Source organism: Pteropus medius, unplaced genomic scaffold (genome assembly GCF_902729225.1).
Source record: "Pteropus medius unplaced genomic scaffold, Ma_sr-lr_union100, whole genome shotgun sequence".
Lineage (NCBI taxonomy): Eukaryota > Metazoa > Chordata > Mammalia > Chiroptera > Pteropodidae > Pteropus > Pteropus medius.
Window position 1 is genome coordinate 6,242,275 of NW_024349799.1, and position 18,970 is coordinate 6,261,244.

At 47.2% G+C, this 18,970-nt stretch overlaps 1 protein-coding gene across 1 annotated transcript in view; it reads right to left on the reverse strand.

Moving 5' to 3' along the window:
- The window catches only part of BCAS3 (BCAS3 microtubule associated cell migration factor), a 512,946-nt gene that overhangs the window by 15,551 nt on the left and 478,425 nt on the right, over positions 1-18,970 (reverse strand). Inside the window, 1 exon segment of the mRNA XM_039885843.1 lies at positions 6,589-6,756. Coding sequence (XP_039741777.1) covers positions 6,589-6,756 — 168 coding nt within the window.

Consider the following 18,970-nt stretch of genomic DNA (forward strand, 5'->3'; position numbering starts at 1 on the left):
AGGGCCATCAGATTTGGCCTTTCCTACCAGTGGAGAGTAGCTAGGAACAGACAGTCTGACACTGAACTGAGACACAAATAGCAATACCAAGAATGCTGCCCCTGCTGCAGCCCCCCACGACCCCCCCAGGCAGCAGCTGCTCCTTTCCACCCTGAGCAGGGGTGCTGCAGCCTGCTGGCACTGGGCTCTACCTCTGGGTGCTCCTGTGCCTCTGGGGGCTTGCTCTTTTCTCCCCGCCCTCAGCCATTATGGCGTCTGTCACTGGGAAGTTCCTACTTTTGCCTTCGCACCCTGGAAGGAGCACGGCCTCTGGGCTGGGGACCAATCTGGTCCAGCTCAGTTAGGTGGACCCCAGTGGGAAGCTGGGGATGGGAGCCACAGAGGATGTGACCCACAGTCCAGCACTACCGCCTCCTCCAGGGCGTGAGTCTCTGAGGGTAGGAACCACATCTTACTTCTTCCTCACAGTGTCCAGCCTAGTATAGAGGGAATCGGAGGTACCCCCAGGAGCCTGCCCCCTGCTGCAACCGTGAACGGAATGCATGGGCCCACTGAGGAAGTTGTTGAGAGAAGATACTGAAAGCATTTTCTAAAGGCACTGTAAAAGGAGGAGAATTCCAGGGTCCGATCAGGTAAAGCAGAGGAAAGGACTTAAGTGACTGGTGAAGTTGCTTATGATAGTGTCTGCCTGAGAGTAGGGAGGTCTAAAAGGTAAGGGAACTAATTCACTGCCGTGATGCCTGCAGAAATTGTTACCTGATCATGTGGTACCTTAAGATGGGAGGGTAATGATCCAGTACTATAACTCTTATTGGAAATGTGGCCATAGCATGAAAGAGTTCTCAGCCCTCAGCAATGGGGCAAGCAGGATCCAAGCCCCACTGGAAGAGCTAACCCTAGTAGAGGTAGGACAGAGGGCCCAATGCACTGGGTTGTTTGTTTTGAGGTACAATCTTGCCAGCTCCAGGAATGATAGCTAATATTTATTGAGAGCTAATTCCCACACACACACACACACACACACACAGTGCGTTTAGTTCACCTTTTGCAAAACATAGGCAATCGATAGATATTTGTTAACCAACTTATCGAAACCTCCCAGGGACCATTTAAAAACTGTGTATAATGATCAAAATGTGCTTTTCATGTTAAGAAGGGAAATAATTGCAGCCCTTTTAATGAGTAAAAAAATAATTTCTGACAGAAGTCTTTGGAAGAGCTTTGGCTGAAAACAATCTTATAGCCTTTCCTGCTGAGTAATTAATATACATATAGGAAAACTGGGAGAATTTAGCAGAATAAACTAGAGCATTGGTTTCCAAACTGTAGACAACAATTCACTGATGTGTTGTGGAATCAATTTAGTGGTCATGACTGTATTTTTTAAAAAAGGAAATAAATAGAAGGTACTAGAGTGCATTGCCTATAATATCGTTTTGTGAAAGTTTTGCATATTTGGGTGAGGAAGTAAATGTATTTCTGACAGAGGTGACAGGCAAAGATTGAGCCCACAGCATGACACCCAAGAGTAACTGCTCTGGACTAGAACAAAATCTGTTAAAGAGATGGCAGACAGAAAAAGATGGAGCCTCTTTCCTGCCTTTAGTGCTGTGATGAGAAGGAAATGGTGCTCCCAGGACTGCAGGGAGCCACGGTCAGGGAGAAGAGGCAGTCCCTCTTGACCTTGAGAGCTGACTTAGTGAGCTCTTAAGAGTCAACAGGAGCAAAAGGAGGCTGCCTGTAACAGGGATGTGTCAAGAATACTTTAAACAGCTGATCAGAACCTGTGAATTTGGCCTGGGGCTACTGCAATCAGAAGTGCAGAAAGCAAAAAAAAAAAAAAAAAAAAGACAGACAAGGTTTAGCTAAATAGCGATTGAAAGAGTTAAAGTCTAAAGAGAAAAAGTACTTAATATGTATCCAGGTGCTTATTAAAATTTTTTTGGTATTAGGTCGTATCTTTACCTAGACACAAAACAATTGGAGTAAGTAAATGTTTTGCTTATTTTAAAAATTCTGTTTTTCTAGAAAAGGCAATATTGAAAGGAATGTCTGCTAAGCAGGAATTAGTCCAGTTATTTTTTTTTGCGGGGGGTGGGGGGGAGGAGGTGACAGCGAGAGGAGGGGACTGTGGAGACAGCATTCCAGGCAGAAGGAGAAGTATGTGCAGAGGCCTGGCAGACAGAGAGAGCACGTGTGCGCAGAGACCCTCTGGGGAGTTCGGCTTGGCTGCAACTTGCACAGAGCAGTGAGAGAGGAGTATGGAGAGAGGGCAGCGGCTGGTCATGGAGGGCTTTGCACACAATGAGGTGGGGTGAATTCGGGAGAAGGGCAGGGCTGTGGGGAGGGGAGCTCAGTTTTCGGATATGTGGAAATGTCGGTAAGTGACTAGATAGTGCTGGAGACCAGCAGAGACCGCCAGAGGTTATTTGGCGATTATTTGGAGGTTATTTGGAAATCGTCAGTTTATGGATGGTCTCTGAGGCCACAGTAGCAGAGGAGATTGCCCGGTACTGACTGAGAGAGAAGGAAGAGGGCCAAGGTAGGGCCGTGAGAAATACACTTGAGGCTGACAGAGAAGGAAAACGAAGGACGGGGATTGAGAAATAGCCACAAGCGGAAGAAAAAACCGGGAGAGTGTGTGTGGTGTCACGGGAGCCACAAGGATAGCACCTCAAAACCCTGGGGCCTGGTTCCCAGGGCCCGCGTTGAGCTAAAGGGACTTTGCTGACAGTGTTGAGGGAAGGCGGTGAGCAGTCGCTGTGGTTGGACAGCTGGGGGCAGCCGATTGGAGAGGGGAAGTTGTCACAGGGACACCTGGGGTCTGTCTGAGGTCAAGAGATTTCTCCAGTCACGACCACCGTTTTCCTGAGAGCGAGAGACAAGATGGTGGGGTAAGAGATTTGAGAATGGGAAGTTTGAAATAGTGTCCGTGAGGAAGGGGAAAGGCCGATTTCAAGATGATGGACTGAGCGTAAGCACCACACTGAATCAATAGCATACTGAGTCATACTAAATAGCAATAATATGAAAAAAAATCAAAAATAAAATAAAACTCTTAGAAGGTCGGAGATCTGGGGAATCTCTAAGAGAATGAAACAGGCCAGAAGCCACAGCAGTAAGCAGGGGCTGAAGCGGATCTGCTAACATCTAGGTTGAATATAGAATTCATTCATTCATTCATTCATTCATTCAGTAGTTACTGCACACCCATTATGTGCCAGACACTGTTCTGGGCACTGGTTTCTGCTGCAAAAGATGAGTGCAAACTGAGCCTAGAAGTGGCACTAGAAAATCACAGGAGCACTGCCAGGGCTCACCAGAGAGCAGAGACCATACATTTGTAGAGGCAATCATCTAACAATTTGTGATTTTTCTTCAGCGACCTAAGTGGAAAAGTAGAGTTCAATTGACCTCAATTTGGAGTTTTGCTGAACGGGGACAATGCAAGCAGATCGGGGCAAGGGGTGTGGTGATATTAGCAAGCAGCCAGTTATTTTAGAGCTGGACTTGCAAATCACACATGTGAGCTAATTAGACTAACTGGTCAGCAGCCACCATGGAGGCCAGAACTAACACCTGCCTCATAGGTTAACCATGTTTTAAAATAGACCTTTTCAAACTTCAATGTGCAAAAAGATCTTGTTAAAATGCAGGTGCTGATTCAGCAGGACTAGGTGGGGTCTGAGATTCTGCATTTGTAATCAGCAACTGGGTGTAGATGGTGCTGCTGGTTCACAGACCACTCTTTGATTAGGAAGGTTTGAAAAGGTTTTGCTGGACTTTTGGGGAGAGCTGATGTGCACTACAGTATAGCTTACCAGTTGGCGTGCTGGAGTAATTAGTAAGTCAGTAAGCTGACTGTCATATTCTCAGGAATTCTGCTAGCTGACTGACGTCATATTGATAGCTCAAAAATGGCCATAATAAGAGTTTTTATACCGTGGAAATCCCCAAATGCTATAAATCAGGGCTGTCCTGTTTCCCTTTTGAGAGCTGGGTGTTAAACATTTACCAGCCCAGCACTAGCTAATCTGTATAATAGTAGGCATGCTATATAATGGGCTTCAGTGTCAGGAGTCACGAGAACGTGCTCCATTCTTACCCTGATAAGAAGCCAAGAGTCCCAGTGGCCATACTAAACAAAGTGCCTGCTGGAAGGCATTACAGGAACTGATCATCTCTGGTGCCTCAGAGTACCTGACTGAGGCAAACACTTGATGTCACCCTATCCTATGAGCCACCTAAGAAGCAGGGTTGTGGGAGAAGAGAAGGAGAGAGAGAGGGACAGAGGGAGGAAGGGAGAAAGGGAGGGAGGGGAGATAGAGAGAGAGAGAGAGAGACAGACAGACAGACAGACAGACAGACACTGAGAGGCTGCTATGGGCAAAGGGTGACTTGCTGAAAATTCTCACCCACGTTGTACTATATTTCCCTGGTTATGCCTGAGCAGCACTGCCAGGCTGATACTTTATCTGGAGTTCTAAAATGTGAAAAGTGATTCTCAACAACAGCAAAGGGAACAGGTTAACTTCCATAATATCTGTCTTACTTATTGGCCTTTAAAACCAAGGCAGAGTTTTTAAAAATATATATATATATACATTTAATACGGTTAAAGACGACCAGATAAATCCCTTTCGGTGACAGTTGAAATCCCTCTGCTTAAAAAGGGTGTCTCCTGTGGGTTATGCAGTTTTAATTTCCTCTCTCTGTCTCTGTCTCTGTCTCTGTCTCTCTCTCTCGCTCTCGCTCTCGCTCTTGTTCTCACTCTCGCTCTCACTCTCTTGCTCTCTCTCTTTTAATTCTGCAAACCTGCTTAAGGCCACAAAGTCTCTCCTGAATCCCTCAGCTGCCTGGCAGATGAATTGCTGCCAGTTTTGCTCAGGTTTCTAACTGTCTGTGCCAGGCTGAAGTTCCTCAACTCTGAACGCACCTTCAGATCCGCTTGCTGGATGACGCTGAGGCGCTCCAAGAGGCTTCAGGGGAGAGCTGACCCATAGCTGCTCTAGCCCCTGGAAGGGCAGCTCCTGGAGAGTGAGTCTGGTGACACCAGGCCCTGGTTTACGTGAGCTGGGGCTGGCCAGGATCCCCAGAGGTGCAGGGGAAAGGCTATGTTACAAGCGAGGTTCAGAAAGGAAAGTTTTCCTCCTTTGGGCCAGCCTCCAAGAAAAAAGGAGTCAAAGCCCCAGGAAACAGCTGCCCCTCATCTGTGGATCTGTGGCATGACGGCCTACCATCCACGAACTGGAGAGCTTTATGGTGGGGGTGGAGTGACGGTGTGCATGTGTCTGGGCATGTGTGTGCACGAGGGAGTGGGACATGGCTTGTTGCAGCTTCCGAGGTGCACATCGCCTTTCCTTCCAGGGTAGAAGTGGGTTGTGGAAGGGGGCTGGCCCTCAGAGATGGCTGTCTCCTATGGCCTGATAAGGCACTTCTGTATCTCTAGCCAGACTGTTTCTCTTTTTCTTGCACCTATTCTGTTTATTTGCCAATTATTACACAAGCACTATGGATAGGCATGAAGCTGAGTACGATATGTGTCTAGCCTCTCAGGAACAGAGGGACTGAATGGGATGGGGAAAAAGAGAGGGAAAAGCTTAATTGCTAAACCCAAATATCCAAGAGACCTGGAGGATCGCAGAGAAGTGAGACTGTGTGATAATGTCTGGCATTTCAAGCCCTGCCCAAAATTCTTTGACTCTCTAAAATTTCGCTGGTCCTGATTCCTGTTCCAGGGTTATAAGTTTCTCCTCACTGATGTCCTCTTTCCAGATAGGTATGTAGAGCAGTTCGCAGCAAAGGCAAGCAAGAGCGGTAAGGCCTGCAGTCAGGATCTCCTTGACCCAGTACGGAGCTCCCTGCTGACCTCAGAAAGCTGGGAAGAGGCCTCGTGGGGCAGTCTTTCTCAGGCATAGAAGCTGGGCACTAACAGCACAGATACCTAGAGTGAAGGGGTGCTTTGGAAAGAGGAGAGCAGGCTGTATTGTAACTGTGTGGAGGATGGAAGGTCTTTCCTGACTGCATGCTCTGTGTGTGTGCGTGTGTGTGCTCTGAGTGCTCTATGAATGCGAGAAGCTGCCCCAGACCCCAGGTGCCAGGCCCTCTCAGACGCAAGAGTACAAGGGCAAAAGGCAGCATTAGAGAAAGCCGTCTGGGGGGCGCAGACCAGCCCTCCCTGCTTCGCGCTTGCTCCCTCCCGGTTGGCAGGTCCCAAAGACACTTGCCAACCTCTAAAGCGTGACTGAAGAAGGTGTGCCGCCTTAGCGCTCCGTGCCTAAGAGCTGTTGAAAACCTTAGAGACTCCAAGGTTGTCCCTTCCCCCTGGGAGCCATTTACGCAACACAACTTTGTTTATCACAGCATTTTTGTAGGCATTATTCCACACAGGAGGGGTCAATTCCTCTGGGAATTCCCCTTTATACAGGTTTCCCATTACCAGAGGCTTCCACGATGGAAGGCAATCAGAGTGCTAACTAAAGAAACAAATGGTTAAAACACACATACACCCTCTCCCTCCAAAGAAGGTCCACACCGACAGGTGCCAGTCACGACTGCATCGGGCTAGAAGTGTGATGCCGCCTTTACCTGTTCCGGATCCCACAACGTCCCGGCTGGGCGACTCGGCCATGGCGTCGGCGAGCCGCTCCCGCAGGCCCTCCTCGGTGTGCTCCATGGAGGACATGTGCCGCAGCCCGAAGCCCTCAGGCCAGCTCCCACACACCTCCAGCAGGGTCACGCTCCGGTCAAAGGTACCTGCAGCACACAGGGGACATCAGACGTTGAACGCACGCCATCAGAGGGCAAGCCACTCCTGTCTCCCCACCAGCAATTCCAGTCTCCCCGCAGGGCCCATTTCGGCTCTTGCTCAGGATGGATGAAGAAGGGAACACTGCGGGACACGTACTGTAGGGTGGAATGAAACAGCTCGTGGAAATGAAACACCTTCAGGAAACGACCTCCATGTCTTGGGCAAGTGGTTTTTAAACTGTCTTCTGAGGAGCTACAGGGTTCCTCTCAAGTCTTCGAGGACTGCTTCAGGAACTAGGTCAAGGGCAGGGAACCGTGTTCCCAGGTTCAACCAAAACACCTCTACTTTTCTCCGTTTAGTACAATAGGCCTTCACCTTAAAATTCATTTAAAACAGGGGTTACATAGCTTTAACAAAAAAAAAAAAAAAGCTTTCTAAACCACTGTATCCTATAACCTATACCAAACCTCATTTTACATGTGAACCTCAGAAAAGTTATGGCCCAAATCCAACAGCAAGTTTGTGGCAGATGTGGTTCAAGAACTCAGACCTCTGATGCCTTAGTCTAGAACTCATCCTACTGCACCGTAGGTAGCCTTCCGGCTGTCCAGGGACCTGTGCACAACTGGGGCATCGTTTTGGGGGTGCCAGCAATAGAACTGGGTGACAGCATCTTTAGCAAAGATCTTTCCTTAATCCGAAGCTGCTCCCCAGTTCCAAAACATACATAGTGCTCTGTTGAACGCCAAGATTAGATTTTACTTGCAAGATCACTTCAAAGTCTCAATATAAATTATTCTACTTTATTATACAGCAAGTCTTCTGTGAAAGCTTATTTCATCCACTCTCTCTTGGAAGGAGATTATAGTCATGCTCTGTTGCTTTAAGCACATACCCATTTCCCCAGCGATTAGGTAACTGGATCCACTGCATTTATTGGGCTTGGTTCCTGCCAGCACCAGGAAGATGGGGAAAAAATGCAAATGCCAATGCTTCCCAAAGTTAAAAGTACACGCAACGCACACCCTTTATCAGGCCTTGCTTCTCCTCTTTGATCAGCCGTCAGAAACTATCTTCCCTAGGCAGTTAGGACTGGGCAGCATCAGCACACACTCTCTGCCAATGACAGGTGGTAATAGAGAGGGTGCGAGCCCCAGCCCCGGCAGGCGGCCCTGCCTCTGATAATGGCCAAAGCATTGAGGCGATAACCGTTAGTAAACACTCCGACAGCCGGTGACTCCATACATCAGCAAAGAGGGCCAGATAATCCTGAGCTCTCCTGACCAGACAAAGGCCCTTGGCCAGTCTGCTGGGATTTATATGTGTGGCAAGGGTCACTACTGGCTCCTGAATGTCATCGGCCAAGTTTGGCTTTGATTTATCTCTCGCCTAATTGTAGAGAGGATTCCTGGTGCTGGGAGAACTGGCAGCATCTGTAAGTGCATCTCCCCAAGAAGAGGCCCACCTTGGGAGAGGGTTGCCGGGGATCAGCTTCTCAGGCAGAACACAGAAGTGGGGAGCTGCCCTGCACCACCTTCTTTCTCCATCAAGCAGGGTCAGGATGTGGGTGTCAGGAGTGAGGTGCTGGACGGTGGGGGCGGGGTGCTTTGAGTATCAGCCCACTAAGGGCCTGAACTGTGGTGGAGTCATGCCCTGGCAGTGCAAAGCCCAGAGCCAACACTCAACCAGTCCCAGCAACAACCCAAAGGTGCCCGGTCCCCAGGACACACAGGGACTGATGATGACATGAGCCAAGTTTTGATTCTATGATTCACTCACTAAGCGATGTCAGGCGAGTCTCTCTATCTCCTGTTTCCATCTCTGAAGTGGAACTGGTAACTCTTTAACCCGTCTCAAAGGACGGAAGAGCTCAAGCGAGGTTTCTGCCAGGAGTCTGTGTCTCCCTCTCCTGCTGCCCCACTCTTGGCTGACAAGATCATTGTTTTTCTGAAGAGTCTGCCTGGGAAATCTACGCTTACTGATTTCCAGAAGAGAGGATCAACAGTAAAATGTGGGCGTTCCTCTTCTCTGCACGCAGAGCGGAGGCGGCAGCTTTCTTACGGACGGAGATGTCCCAGAGCCTGGGGAAGGGGAGGCAATGGCTTTCCTTTTTCTCACTTCACAAGGGCAGGGTGTCTGCCTCGAAAGTGGTGCTCAGTCAGTGTTGGTATACTCTGTGCTTAGAGGTAAGGGCAGGTAAGCTGATAGCAGGGTCAAGAGGAATATCAGAAGCCAAATCAGTAAGAAAACAATCAAAATATCTAGCAAGATGTTACAGCAAGAAGGGTTCAGGTAAGAGGGTGGGACCGGTCCATAACAAATGGTAGAGGCCAGAGGAGTCTGTAATAATTTTAAGGGAGAATGGAAACAGACCTGGACTTAAATGTAGGCTCTAACACATATTAGCTACAGGGCTCTGGGCAAGTTCTTAACCTTTCTGAGCCTCTGATCCCTCATCCACAATTATGGAAAAACAATACAATCCTATAGGGTGATTGTGAGGATTGCCTTCGGTAAATGTAAAAGTACCTGGCACATAGTGAGCGTTCCGCCCATAATAAGTGTGCTCACATATATGTTAATAAAAACAGATATGTATAACTTTATACCACTTGAAGCATCATCATAAATTTTCATTATCGCAATGCTCCTGAGAGGTACCACTCCTATTTCTGAAGCTCAGAGGGATTAGGTGGCATGCTCAAAGTCTCTAAGTGAAGATCTGGAACACAGGCTCCTACTTCTTAGCTTGGAACTCATTCTGTCAGCTCACAGACTGCTTCCCTTAGCTGCATCTGCAGTAAGGGAACTGTTAGATGGAGAAATCACCTCTATATTTCCCAATGTGTTCTGAGAACTCCTGTCGCCTTCAACCAATGCCTTTTAAAATTCTTTCCCACTTCCAACCAGCCCACGTTCCTTAGAGGATCATGGTAATACTGAGGAACCATTCTTTCTACTGGATGGAACACAGAAGGAAAAAAATTGCTAGAAGATCTAATAGGTTCGCTCTTAGCACAGGCACTGCTAGGAAGTTGTGGGTAGGAGGCTGGGGAGACCAAAAGTGTTCGGCAAAGGAGCATTCAATCATTTTTACCGTCCTGAGAAGTCAGAAGATACAGTCAGCGGTGCTGTGCTTATCGTGCTAGAAAGAGTCCCGCAGAGGCTTTGCCATGCCCCCTTCCTTGACTTCCCTTCCACCTCTGCCAGTGCAGATGAGGATAGCAAAGGTGCTCATGGAGTCTCTCGGTGCTAGAGTGAGGGAAAGGCTGCAGGTGTGTGTGTGTCAGCAGGGGCTGGGGTTAAGAGGCCAAGCCCTTGGAGGGTGAGGTCACCTCTGGGCTCTTAGACAACTGCATATCTTGTCAGCATTGTCGGCACAGCTATCATTCATCCGGCCGGCCCAGAGACACTCCATCGGATGGGCTGGCCCTTTGAGTCCCATTATGGGAGAAAGGGTCAGTTTCAAGGGGGAGACGACACTTAGGGCAGGCTGTTTGCAAAGCACAAAACATACGTACTTAGCAACAAAGATCTTTTGCGGAAGCAATGCTCTGTTATTTACAAAGCCCTCTCACGTTTATTATTTGAGTTAACTCTCACATTCATCAAATATTGATTACTGTCCACTATGATATGAGTCAAACACTGTACTAAGGTATGGGAATACAAAGTGAGCCAAAAAAAAAGGTCCTTCATAGATCTCTGGAAAGCTGCAATTATCACCATTTTACAGATTTACATTTTACTGAGGCTGAGGGAGGTCAGGTAGCTTAAGGTCACTGGTTCTAAGCGTAACAGTCTTCCCTGATGCCTCCTGGGAATCCCTGCTTTTAGGGCTACCTTCTACCCTGCTATCTCTGAATATCATTTTCTAAGATACAGTGTAAGTCTCACCTGTTCAGCGAAACCTTGAGTGACTACCCAAGTTATAATGAGCCCGCTTTCACAAAGTCTGATTGCACAAAAGGTAATTTAACTTTTGGTGTGAAGCTGATGAAAACTATGAACTTACCCGCAAAATGTTGTCTGCATACATAAAATTATGTAAGCAATTTCAGGGTGTTTAAGGATGTCTCCGAAGCCCATCCTTGGATCCCAGGTTAATCAGATTGGTCCCAGGGCGTTATTCCTATACTGCCTTATATTATTTTCATGATCCACTCTCCAACCTAGTTTAGAAGCTCCTTGAGGGCAGATTCCCCCATAATCCATGTCTGTAATAAGCGCTGGACTTTTTGTGCAAGGTGTTTGCTCAAAACATGTTTGTTTATTGACTGATTATAACCATCTGAAACATCTGACTGTCACTTTAAAGTCAATATCCATTGGGTGGGGTCCCAGAGCCAAAACATTTAGGGCCAGGATTGAAAGGAATAAGATGGAGATAGGCAGAAAAGGGAGATAAAATTAAATAAGAAGAAGGAAGAAGATTGTAAGTGAGCAGAAAACAATGTCACAATATCACTCTACTGCCTTCTGTGCAGTTAGCTTAGATTTGAGATTCTGAGAATTGGAAGAACCAAAATAATCTGTCTTGGATGGCACAGAGAGCCACTCTCATATGGTGAGCTTCCCGAATCCCGCTTCCTAGCTTGGCATCCTGCGTTATACTCCCTCAGAGGAGAAATGGGTCAGGTTATTGGGTTTCACAAACCCATTAAAGGCCTGCTGTGACAGCTGGTAAGCTGGCAGCTCCTGGGGTGGCTGGAGGAACACGTGCTCAGTCTTTTGTATACCATTGTTGAGAGCAAGGAAGCCCAGGCAGTGGAGGTGGCATGGGGGAAATGAGATGTTCCTCTGAGCTGATAGTGTCTAATCTCAGCTGTACTATTTAGGAGACTGTGGCACGGCCTCCGCTTTGCATCAGCCCAGGGTTTGGACTTGATGAGAGCCTGTCGATCAAATTTCCAGCCACCAGGGAGGCCAGGTACCAAGGGCAAAACTTTCCATTAAACAATGTTTGTCAAGACATAAGCATTTCTGGGCGAGAGCTCATGATAATAATGATGTCCATGATAACTAAGAAATGATCCCAGACATGACGAAAGCAACCACTGCAGTACTTCCTTGCCCATTCTCTAAACTAGCTCACCCAGTGAGCTTGAGACTGGTGCAGGGGGCGCGGGGAGCTCCTTTCTCTACACTACAGGTTGGTTCACATAAGCACAGGCTGAGGACATTAGCTTTACTTGGTTATTGGATGTGGCCACAGGCGTATTTCACTGTCATGAGTAAGGGAAATTGGTTCACTGTGGGAGGGTGAGAGAATATGAGAATCCCATATGTCTCTCCTCAGTTCTTTAGGGTGGTTCCCAAGATAACCATAATCCTACAGCTAGAGACGTGGTACAGAACAAAGGGAAGTAGACCCTGGTCATCTTTTATGACTCAGATTATCGAATGGTCACCATACAGTAGACTATATTTGTCCTCTACTCATCCATTTGGCTCTGGGGTTTGGATTTGGGGGCTAGGCCATTTTTAAAGGATCTACCACTCCAGTTCAGAAACAAGAGAAAAGAAAAGTGCCAGCACAGGAAAGAAATGCCTTAGCTAACGTTAGCAAGCCAGGAGACGCTGCCGTGTCAGATGTAGTGTTCTCACCAACCCTTGGGGCCACCAGTGGGAAGGGATTATTCTTTGTTCATCAGAGGTCCATAACAGACAGTCACGTGTGGCCGACACATGAAAGGGTCCCAAGCCAGGGAAGAAAAGTTAAACAGTATTTGAGACACCCAGAGTTTCTCTGCAATTTAACATAGAGTAGTCATTTTGACAACTACTTTCACAACTCATACTTCGAACGTTAGAATATAGATGACAAATTAAGACATCTAGGTTAAAATTAGAATTCTCCCATTAACTTTTTCTGGTTTCTCTGGGTCTTAATTTCCCCACTTACCACGTGGAGAATAAATGAGTGACTCTCATTTAAGGGTTCATTACATCGGGACTAATAGTTTCACTGTAATTAACAACACACTAGCAGGGTAATGTTGAAATCATGTGTGATGTATCCTAGGGTAAAAGGTACCAAGTTTTATTTCCTATGAACCAGATAACATAATCAATCAGATCATCAGTCTCTTAAAAAAGTTAAAAAACAAAAAACAAAAAAACTTAAAGGCAAATGGTAAGCAGAAGATCTGGGTTCAAATGCCATCTCCTGCTATTTTCTCACTGTTTGCATGACATTGGAAAAGTCATTTAGCCTCTTTGGACCTTGGTTTCCTGACTTACGGTGGTGGGTTAAATGGTGTCCCCCTCAAAAACATGTCCTCCTCAGAATGTTACCTTATTCGGAAATAGAGTCTTTGCAGATATAATTAAGGATCTCAGGATGAGAGCCTTCTACCTTTAGGGTGAGTCCTAAATCCAATGACTAGTATCCTTATAAAAAAGAGAGGAGAAGGAGATCATAGGCAGAGAGGGAAGAAGGCTAACGTTAGCTAACGTTAACAAGCCAGGAGATGCTGCCGTGTGAAGACAGAGATAGAGATTGACTTATGCTATGACAAGATGTGGAATGCCAGAAGCCACCAGAAGCTGGAAGAAGCAAGGAAGGATTCGCCCTTAGAGCCTTTGGAGGGGGCATAACCCTGCTGACAACTTGATTTTGAAATTCTGGCCTCCAGAAATAGGAGAAAATAAATTTCTATTGTTTTACATCACCAAGTTCGTGGCAATTTGTTACAGCAGGCCTAGGAAAACAATACACCTGTAAACCAGGGAAACAAATATTTGCCTTCTAGGGCTGTCCTGATCCGATCAGATAGTACACAAAAGAGTGCTCTGTAAAGCTGCCCAGGGCCACTCAAACATAGAGGATGGCCTGCTGCTCTCTGAGCAGCTCTCCCTTGGGGCTGTGGGATTCTGTTAAAGGCTCAGAAAGCGAAGAAAGTGACTGGGGACACCTCTAGGCCAGATGACAAGCAGCTAGAGGAGCAATACTGGATGGGAAACGGTCCCATCAGCTCCTAGTCTGGGCAACTCCATCATTAGAGATGACTGGTTCTGTGTCATTAAATAGCAAAGGCCTTTGATGGGGCGTCACAACATCTAAGTGGGTATGTGTCCCCCATTCCCCATTTCCCAGAGGATGCCTGCAGGGGGCACAGGAGAGCGGGGGAAGTGGCCCCTCGGCTCTGAGGTTAGGTCCGGTATATCCCCTGATCTCTCTACGTCTGAGGGTGAGGATAGGACATTTCAGCTCCCTAAATTCTTTCATGAATAAATAGAATCACACTCAACACGGATAAGAATGAAATGAGACAAACTGCTGCTGATGGGACTATTACTGGTATAAACTATCTAAAGGGTGATTTGGCATTATGTATTGAGAAACTTCAAAAACATGCCCAACTACTGACCTAGCAATGCCACTTCCAGAAATCTAACCCAAGTATATAATCTAAAATGCCAACACAAATTCACACACAGAGATGCTCACTGCCACTTTAACGCAGCGCTACAATAGGGTATTTGTTAAGTAAGTTATATTTCGTCCTGGCGGTGGAATATTAGGTAGTCATGAAAAATCATGTTTATAACAGGGGAAATTTTTAAATAGATAATTTTAAATTAAAAAAGCAAAACAAAATTGTAGACTTAGTATTACCAAACCATGTAGAGGAAGCATTAAAAACATTTAAAATGATTCATAACAAAATGTTATTAACCATGGTTGCCTCTGGGTAGTTGGATTATACGGGACTCTTCTGTTCATTCCTTTCTATATGTTTCCTGAAACTTCTGAAATCAGCATAAAACAAACAAACGCTAAGAAAAATCTGAGAGAGAAACAAATGCCCGGGAACAGAAGCGCTCACGCTAAGACTCAGACAGTGAGCCTGTGAGAAGCACCTACGCGGAGGGCCTGACTCTGCTGAGTTGCCTCTGCCATCAATCCCTGTGCCTGACTCAGCCGGGGGCAGTTGAGCTGCAGCTCCATGGCCTATATCTGACTCTTCTCACAGTGGCCCTGGCTGGCTGCACGCGATGTTGACTCATCCCTGTGTACATCTGACATATTTCCTTTTAATTCATATCAGGAATGTGCACCAACTTGTGTGTGAAAAATGTCACAAACAATTCTACCTTTCTTATATATCAGATCAGAAAGGCCCAAAGAATGGCTCTGGAAGAAGTCGAATGTTAAGTCAAGCCCTTGATCTGTTACCTATGTCCCTGTCCTGTCTATCCTCAACCCCCCATCCCCTTCCCTAACTATCTTTTGGATAAACAAGACACAGCTTCCTATGAGACACCCTTCCAAGGGAGGTCTGAGCCCCTCACACATCCTAAGGTCACTGAGCAGGTCCCATGCCTTTTAATGGGAGCCCAAAAGATCAGTTGTCACACTGCAGGTCCCAGTAGGAGAATTTCCACCGGCTCCACACTCAGACCTGACCTGGAGGTGCCTCGAACAGGAGAGCTTTCCAAGTCAGGCTGACACTGGCATTGCCCAGACAGGATCCTAGAGACCTTTTCCTTCTCTGCTTTAAAGCTGGCACAATCAAGATTTCTCCTCATCCAAGAGGGAACTGAACAGTCATCTTGCATCTAGCCTGTAATGAAAATATTCCCTTCAGGGTGCTCTGGCCTGCTTCTGAGGGTGGGGAGAAGATTAACACACAGCACCCTGTTATAGGATTCCCATGACAAGGCTCAGAATACACTGCGAGACGAACTGTACCCTCGGAAACCTAACAACTCCTCGAATGGAAAAACTTCATGGAACAGTATCTCTCAAGACAAGTAAGCACACACATGGGATTTTCTAGGACAGTCTCAATTCCAAATAATTAGTTCTGTGATCAGATCTGATATCAGGAAAGGCACGAGGACTAACATTTGTTGAGTGTCTATTTTGTGCCAGGCGTAGCTGCCTTACATGCATTACCTCACTGCAATCACCTCAACAAGTCTAGGAAGTTGGTGCTAATAATCTCATTTTACAGATCAAGACAGTGAAGTAGAAAGAAGTAAAATTTTTGCTTAAGATGGCATGTCAAAGGTATAGTTAGGATTCTGATTCTAGGTTCATCTGTCTCCAAAGCCTATACTTTCCTCACTAAAATCCATGCTGAATTTTGGTTCTGAAAATATGGCTACAAAACCAGTAAGGGGCTTTTCAGCTCAGTCTTTCTATTCCAGAATTTTAAAGTGGTTTTTGCTCTTGGGCTGGGGGGTGCAGAGGTGGGATGCAGGGGAGTGACTCAACTAAAATCCCGTGCTTGTCTTAAAAGAGATCTCAGTGTTCTACAAATAAGCCAAATCTGAGGCTCTCAACTAAGGAGAACTCTGAAGTCTAAAACCTAGGGCTAAGAAGTCCTGTTTTCATTAATTAAAGAAGATGTTTCAAAACCATCAGCTTTATCATGACTGAATTTCAGATGCGAAACCCAATGTATACACAGACATTCACGGCTTGTCCTTTTGGGGTATTTTTGATCCTCCTTGAGGATCTGCATTTCCTCAGATAAGACTGATCTTCCTGGGCTGGCTGAGATGTCTGGAGGCCCCGCTCAGCAGGCCTGGGCCCCCGCCAACCTCAGGAGTTTCAAAGGCCAAGGAGGGATGGGTGGGCAAAGTGGCTCCTACTGCCATTTGCTCCTCTAAGCCCCCAGGCCAGTAGCAGTGGGGAAGGAAAGGGAGGAACCCACCCTAGGCTGAAGGAGGGTCCTGATGTGCCTCTGGGTCTTGGAGTTCACTGGTTTGACACTAAGCTCATTTTGGTTTTCTTATTTTGGGAGTCATCTAACTACGTGGGCTTTAACATGGTGCTCCCGGCTCGGACAACTGGCACTTCCATTTGCAGTGTGTGGTCAGCAGTCCACCAATCTCCGCCATCAAAACCCATCAGCTCTCACTCCAAGGGGTAAACTTGAACCAGATTTTCAGCCGCAGGGGTCTTGGGATGAAGATCTGGGCCTGGCCTGACATTCTGACATGGGATATATTATATAACAGGATCTCTACTTTCCAGGCGCTTACAATGAAACTGTTCAGCAAAGACTTGGCCTCGGGGCCTAAGAAGAGCAAGATGAGAAACAGCACTGTTTGGACAATGGGGGACACCCACTGGAGCTGGGGTGGTGAGAGACAGTTTCCAACAGGTGTGGAGGTCTGAGATGGGTGGAGGACATTCCACCGTTGGGGAAGTGGGGTGGTCTGAGCACAAACAGGAGGGTGGGGGATATTCACATAGGGGCAGTGAGTCGAATCCACTGGAATAGGAGGTCTCTCGTGAAGAATAATACTTCAAGTTTCACAGAATCACTGCATATTTTCACATAATTATTTCATTTTGATTGCGGGATTTTGCACCCGAGGCAGGACAGATGCTGTCGACTCCATTTTATAGATGAGAAGACAGAGTAGCTTTGGGACCATCTGCGAAGGTGCTCAGTGAACAAACTAACACACTACGGAAACGTTGTGGTCTCCTGAGGTAGGTGCAGAAGTGGGATCTCCCGGTAGACTGGTGATTGACCTCACTGAAAACCTGACTGGAGTTTGCTCAGACTCCTTGTCCTACAGGGACTTCCCTGACTTTCAGCCTCATTTCTTGGTCTTGCAGCCCGTGGGGGTGGGGGTGCAGTCACCTTGTTATCACTTGAACTTATCACGCAAGGTGTGTTCAGGGCTTGTTCTACACCTGAAAGAGTGGGGTGCCTGGGAACTGTCATTTCCTGCCTTGACATGTCAAAGTATTTGCCCAGCCTTGGCTGGTCACACTGACTCAGCAGCTGGGGCATGGTAACCAGGGAGGATGTAGGGAAAAGTTGAGAAGTTGCAGGAACACACAGTGGGGGAGCAATGAGGCGTAGAAATCTTAACAATAACGATAATCCCTTACACTGCTTTACCCAAGGCGCTTTCACAGGCAGTTTCCCCCTTAATCCTCACGACGCCCAGAGGAGGAAGCCAAGGCAACTATTACCAGTTCCCATTTCACAGCTGAGGAAATAAGCACGGGGAGTTAAGTGAGGGGCAGAGCTTAGCCTGGAGAACCCAATCCTGCCTTCCATACCTTTATGACTCAAAGTGTGGGCCACAGACCAACAGCAGCAAAACCTAGAAGCCTCTCAGGCCCCACCCCAGACTTAATAGATCAGAATCTGCATGTAATTCTGACCCTGGGGGATCTGTGCCCATTAAAGTCGGAGGTGCTGCTGACACTGCACTGCCCTCACTGTGTCCTGTCCCCCAAAGCATTTTTCAGCTGTCGGTCCCATAGAGTATATCTGGTTCCATCTACTCATTTAAAGACAAGGAAACTGAGGCCCAGGGAGGGGGCAGGTACGGTCTGTGACAGAAGCAGGAACAGATCAAACCTCGGTCTTGCAAATCAGTCTTGGGTCCATTGCATTCAGTGACTTTATCCCGTTGACATTCAACTGCTGTCTGCCTTTCCTTTCCTCCTCCCTCCCCACCCCACGGTTCAACCCTCAAACCGCCCTCAGCTGCCAGTCCCTTGGCCTCTCCCCTCAGTTGCAGCCTTGTTTTAAGTGTTAACACAAGTACTAGGGCCTGGGGTTAACACTCTATTAAGCGAACAGAGTTCATACCTCCTGCTAGCAGTCCAGGAGCCCAGTGGGAGTGTGGGGCACCTCGGGACTTTGTCTGTAAGCTGTGCAGGGGCAGGTCAGGGCTTGGGTCCTCTCTGCCCTTTCTCCTCTGGCTCCTTTTATGCTGCCTATGGGAGAGGACTGGGAAACCCTAGATTGCCTTGGAGGGGACCCTGCTTAGTCCTTGTAAAATGCCCACTTCATTAGTAAGTGGGAAAATGCCCAAGTAACTGTGTTAATCTGGTAATGATTTCCCCTCCACTCATTGGTCTCATTGTGTGCCAAATTTGGCGCCTGTGGGTAAAGCAACTCCTAGGCTGGGGCTGGAGCTTGGGGCCAGGACACCCCCTCCTTTCCCCCTACTTCTCCTCTGAGGCCAATCAGGATGTTATTCATTTCCCTAGCTGAGAAGGAAGTTCAAAAGGGCCAGAAGAACCTCCTCTACCCTGTCCCCGTGTAAGAAATGCCAATTCCTCCCATGAGGAGGAAGCAATATATTTTGTTTCTGCTACACTCATGCAAGGAGTAGGTTTATAGACTCAGCGCAGAATGAGAGTGTGTGTGTGTGTGTGTGTGTGTGTGTGTGTGTGTGTGTGTGTGTCTTGTGGCTGAAACCTATTTTATCTTTGGACCTAGGGTACAT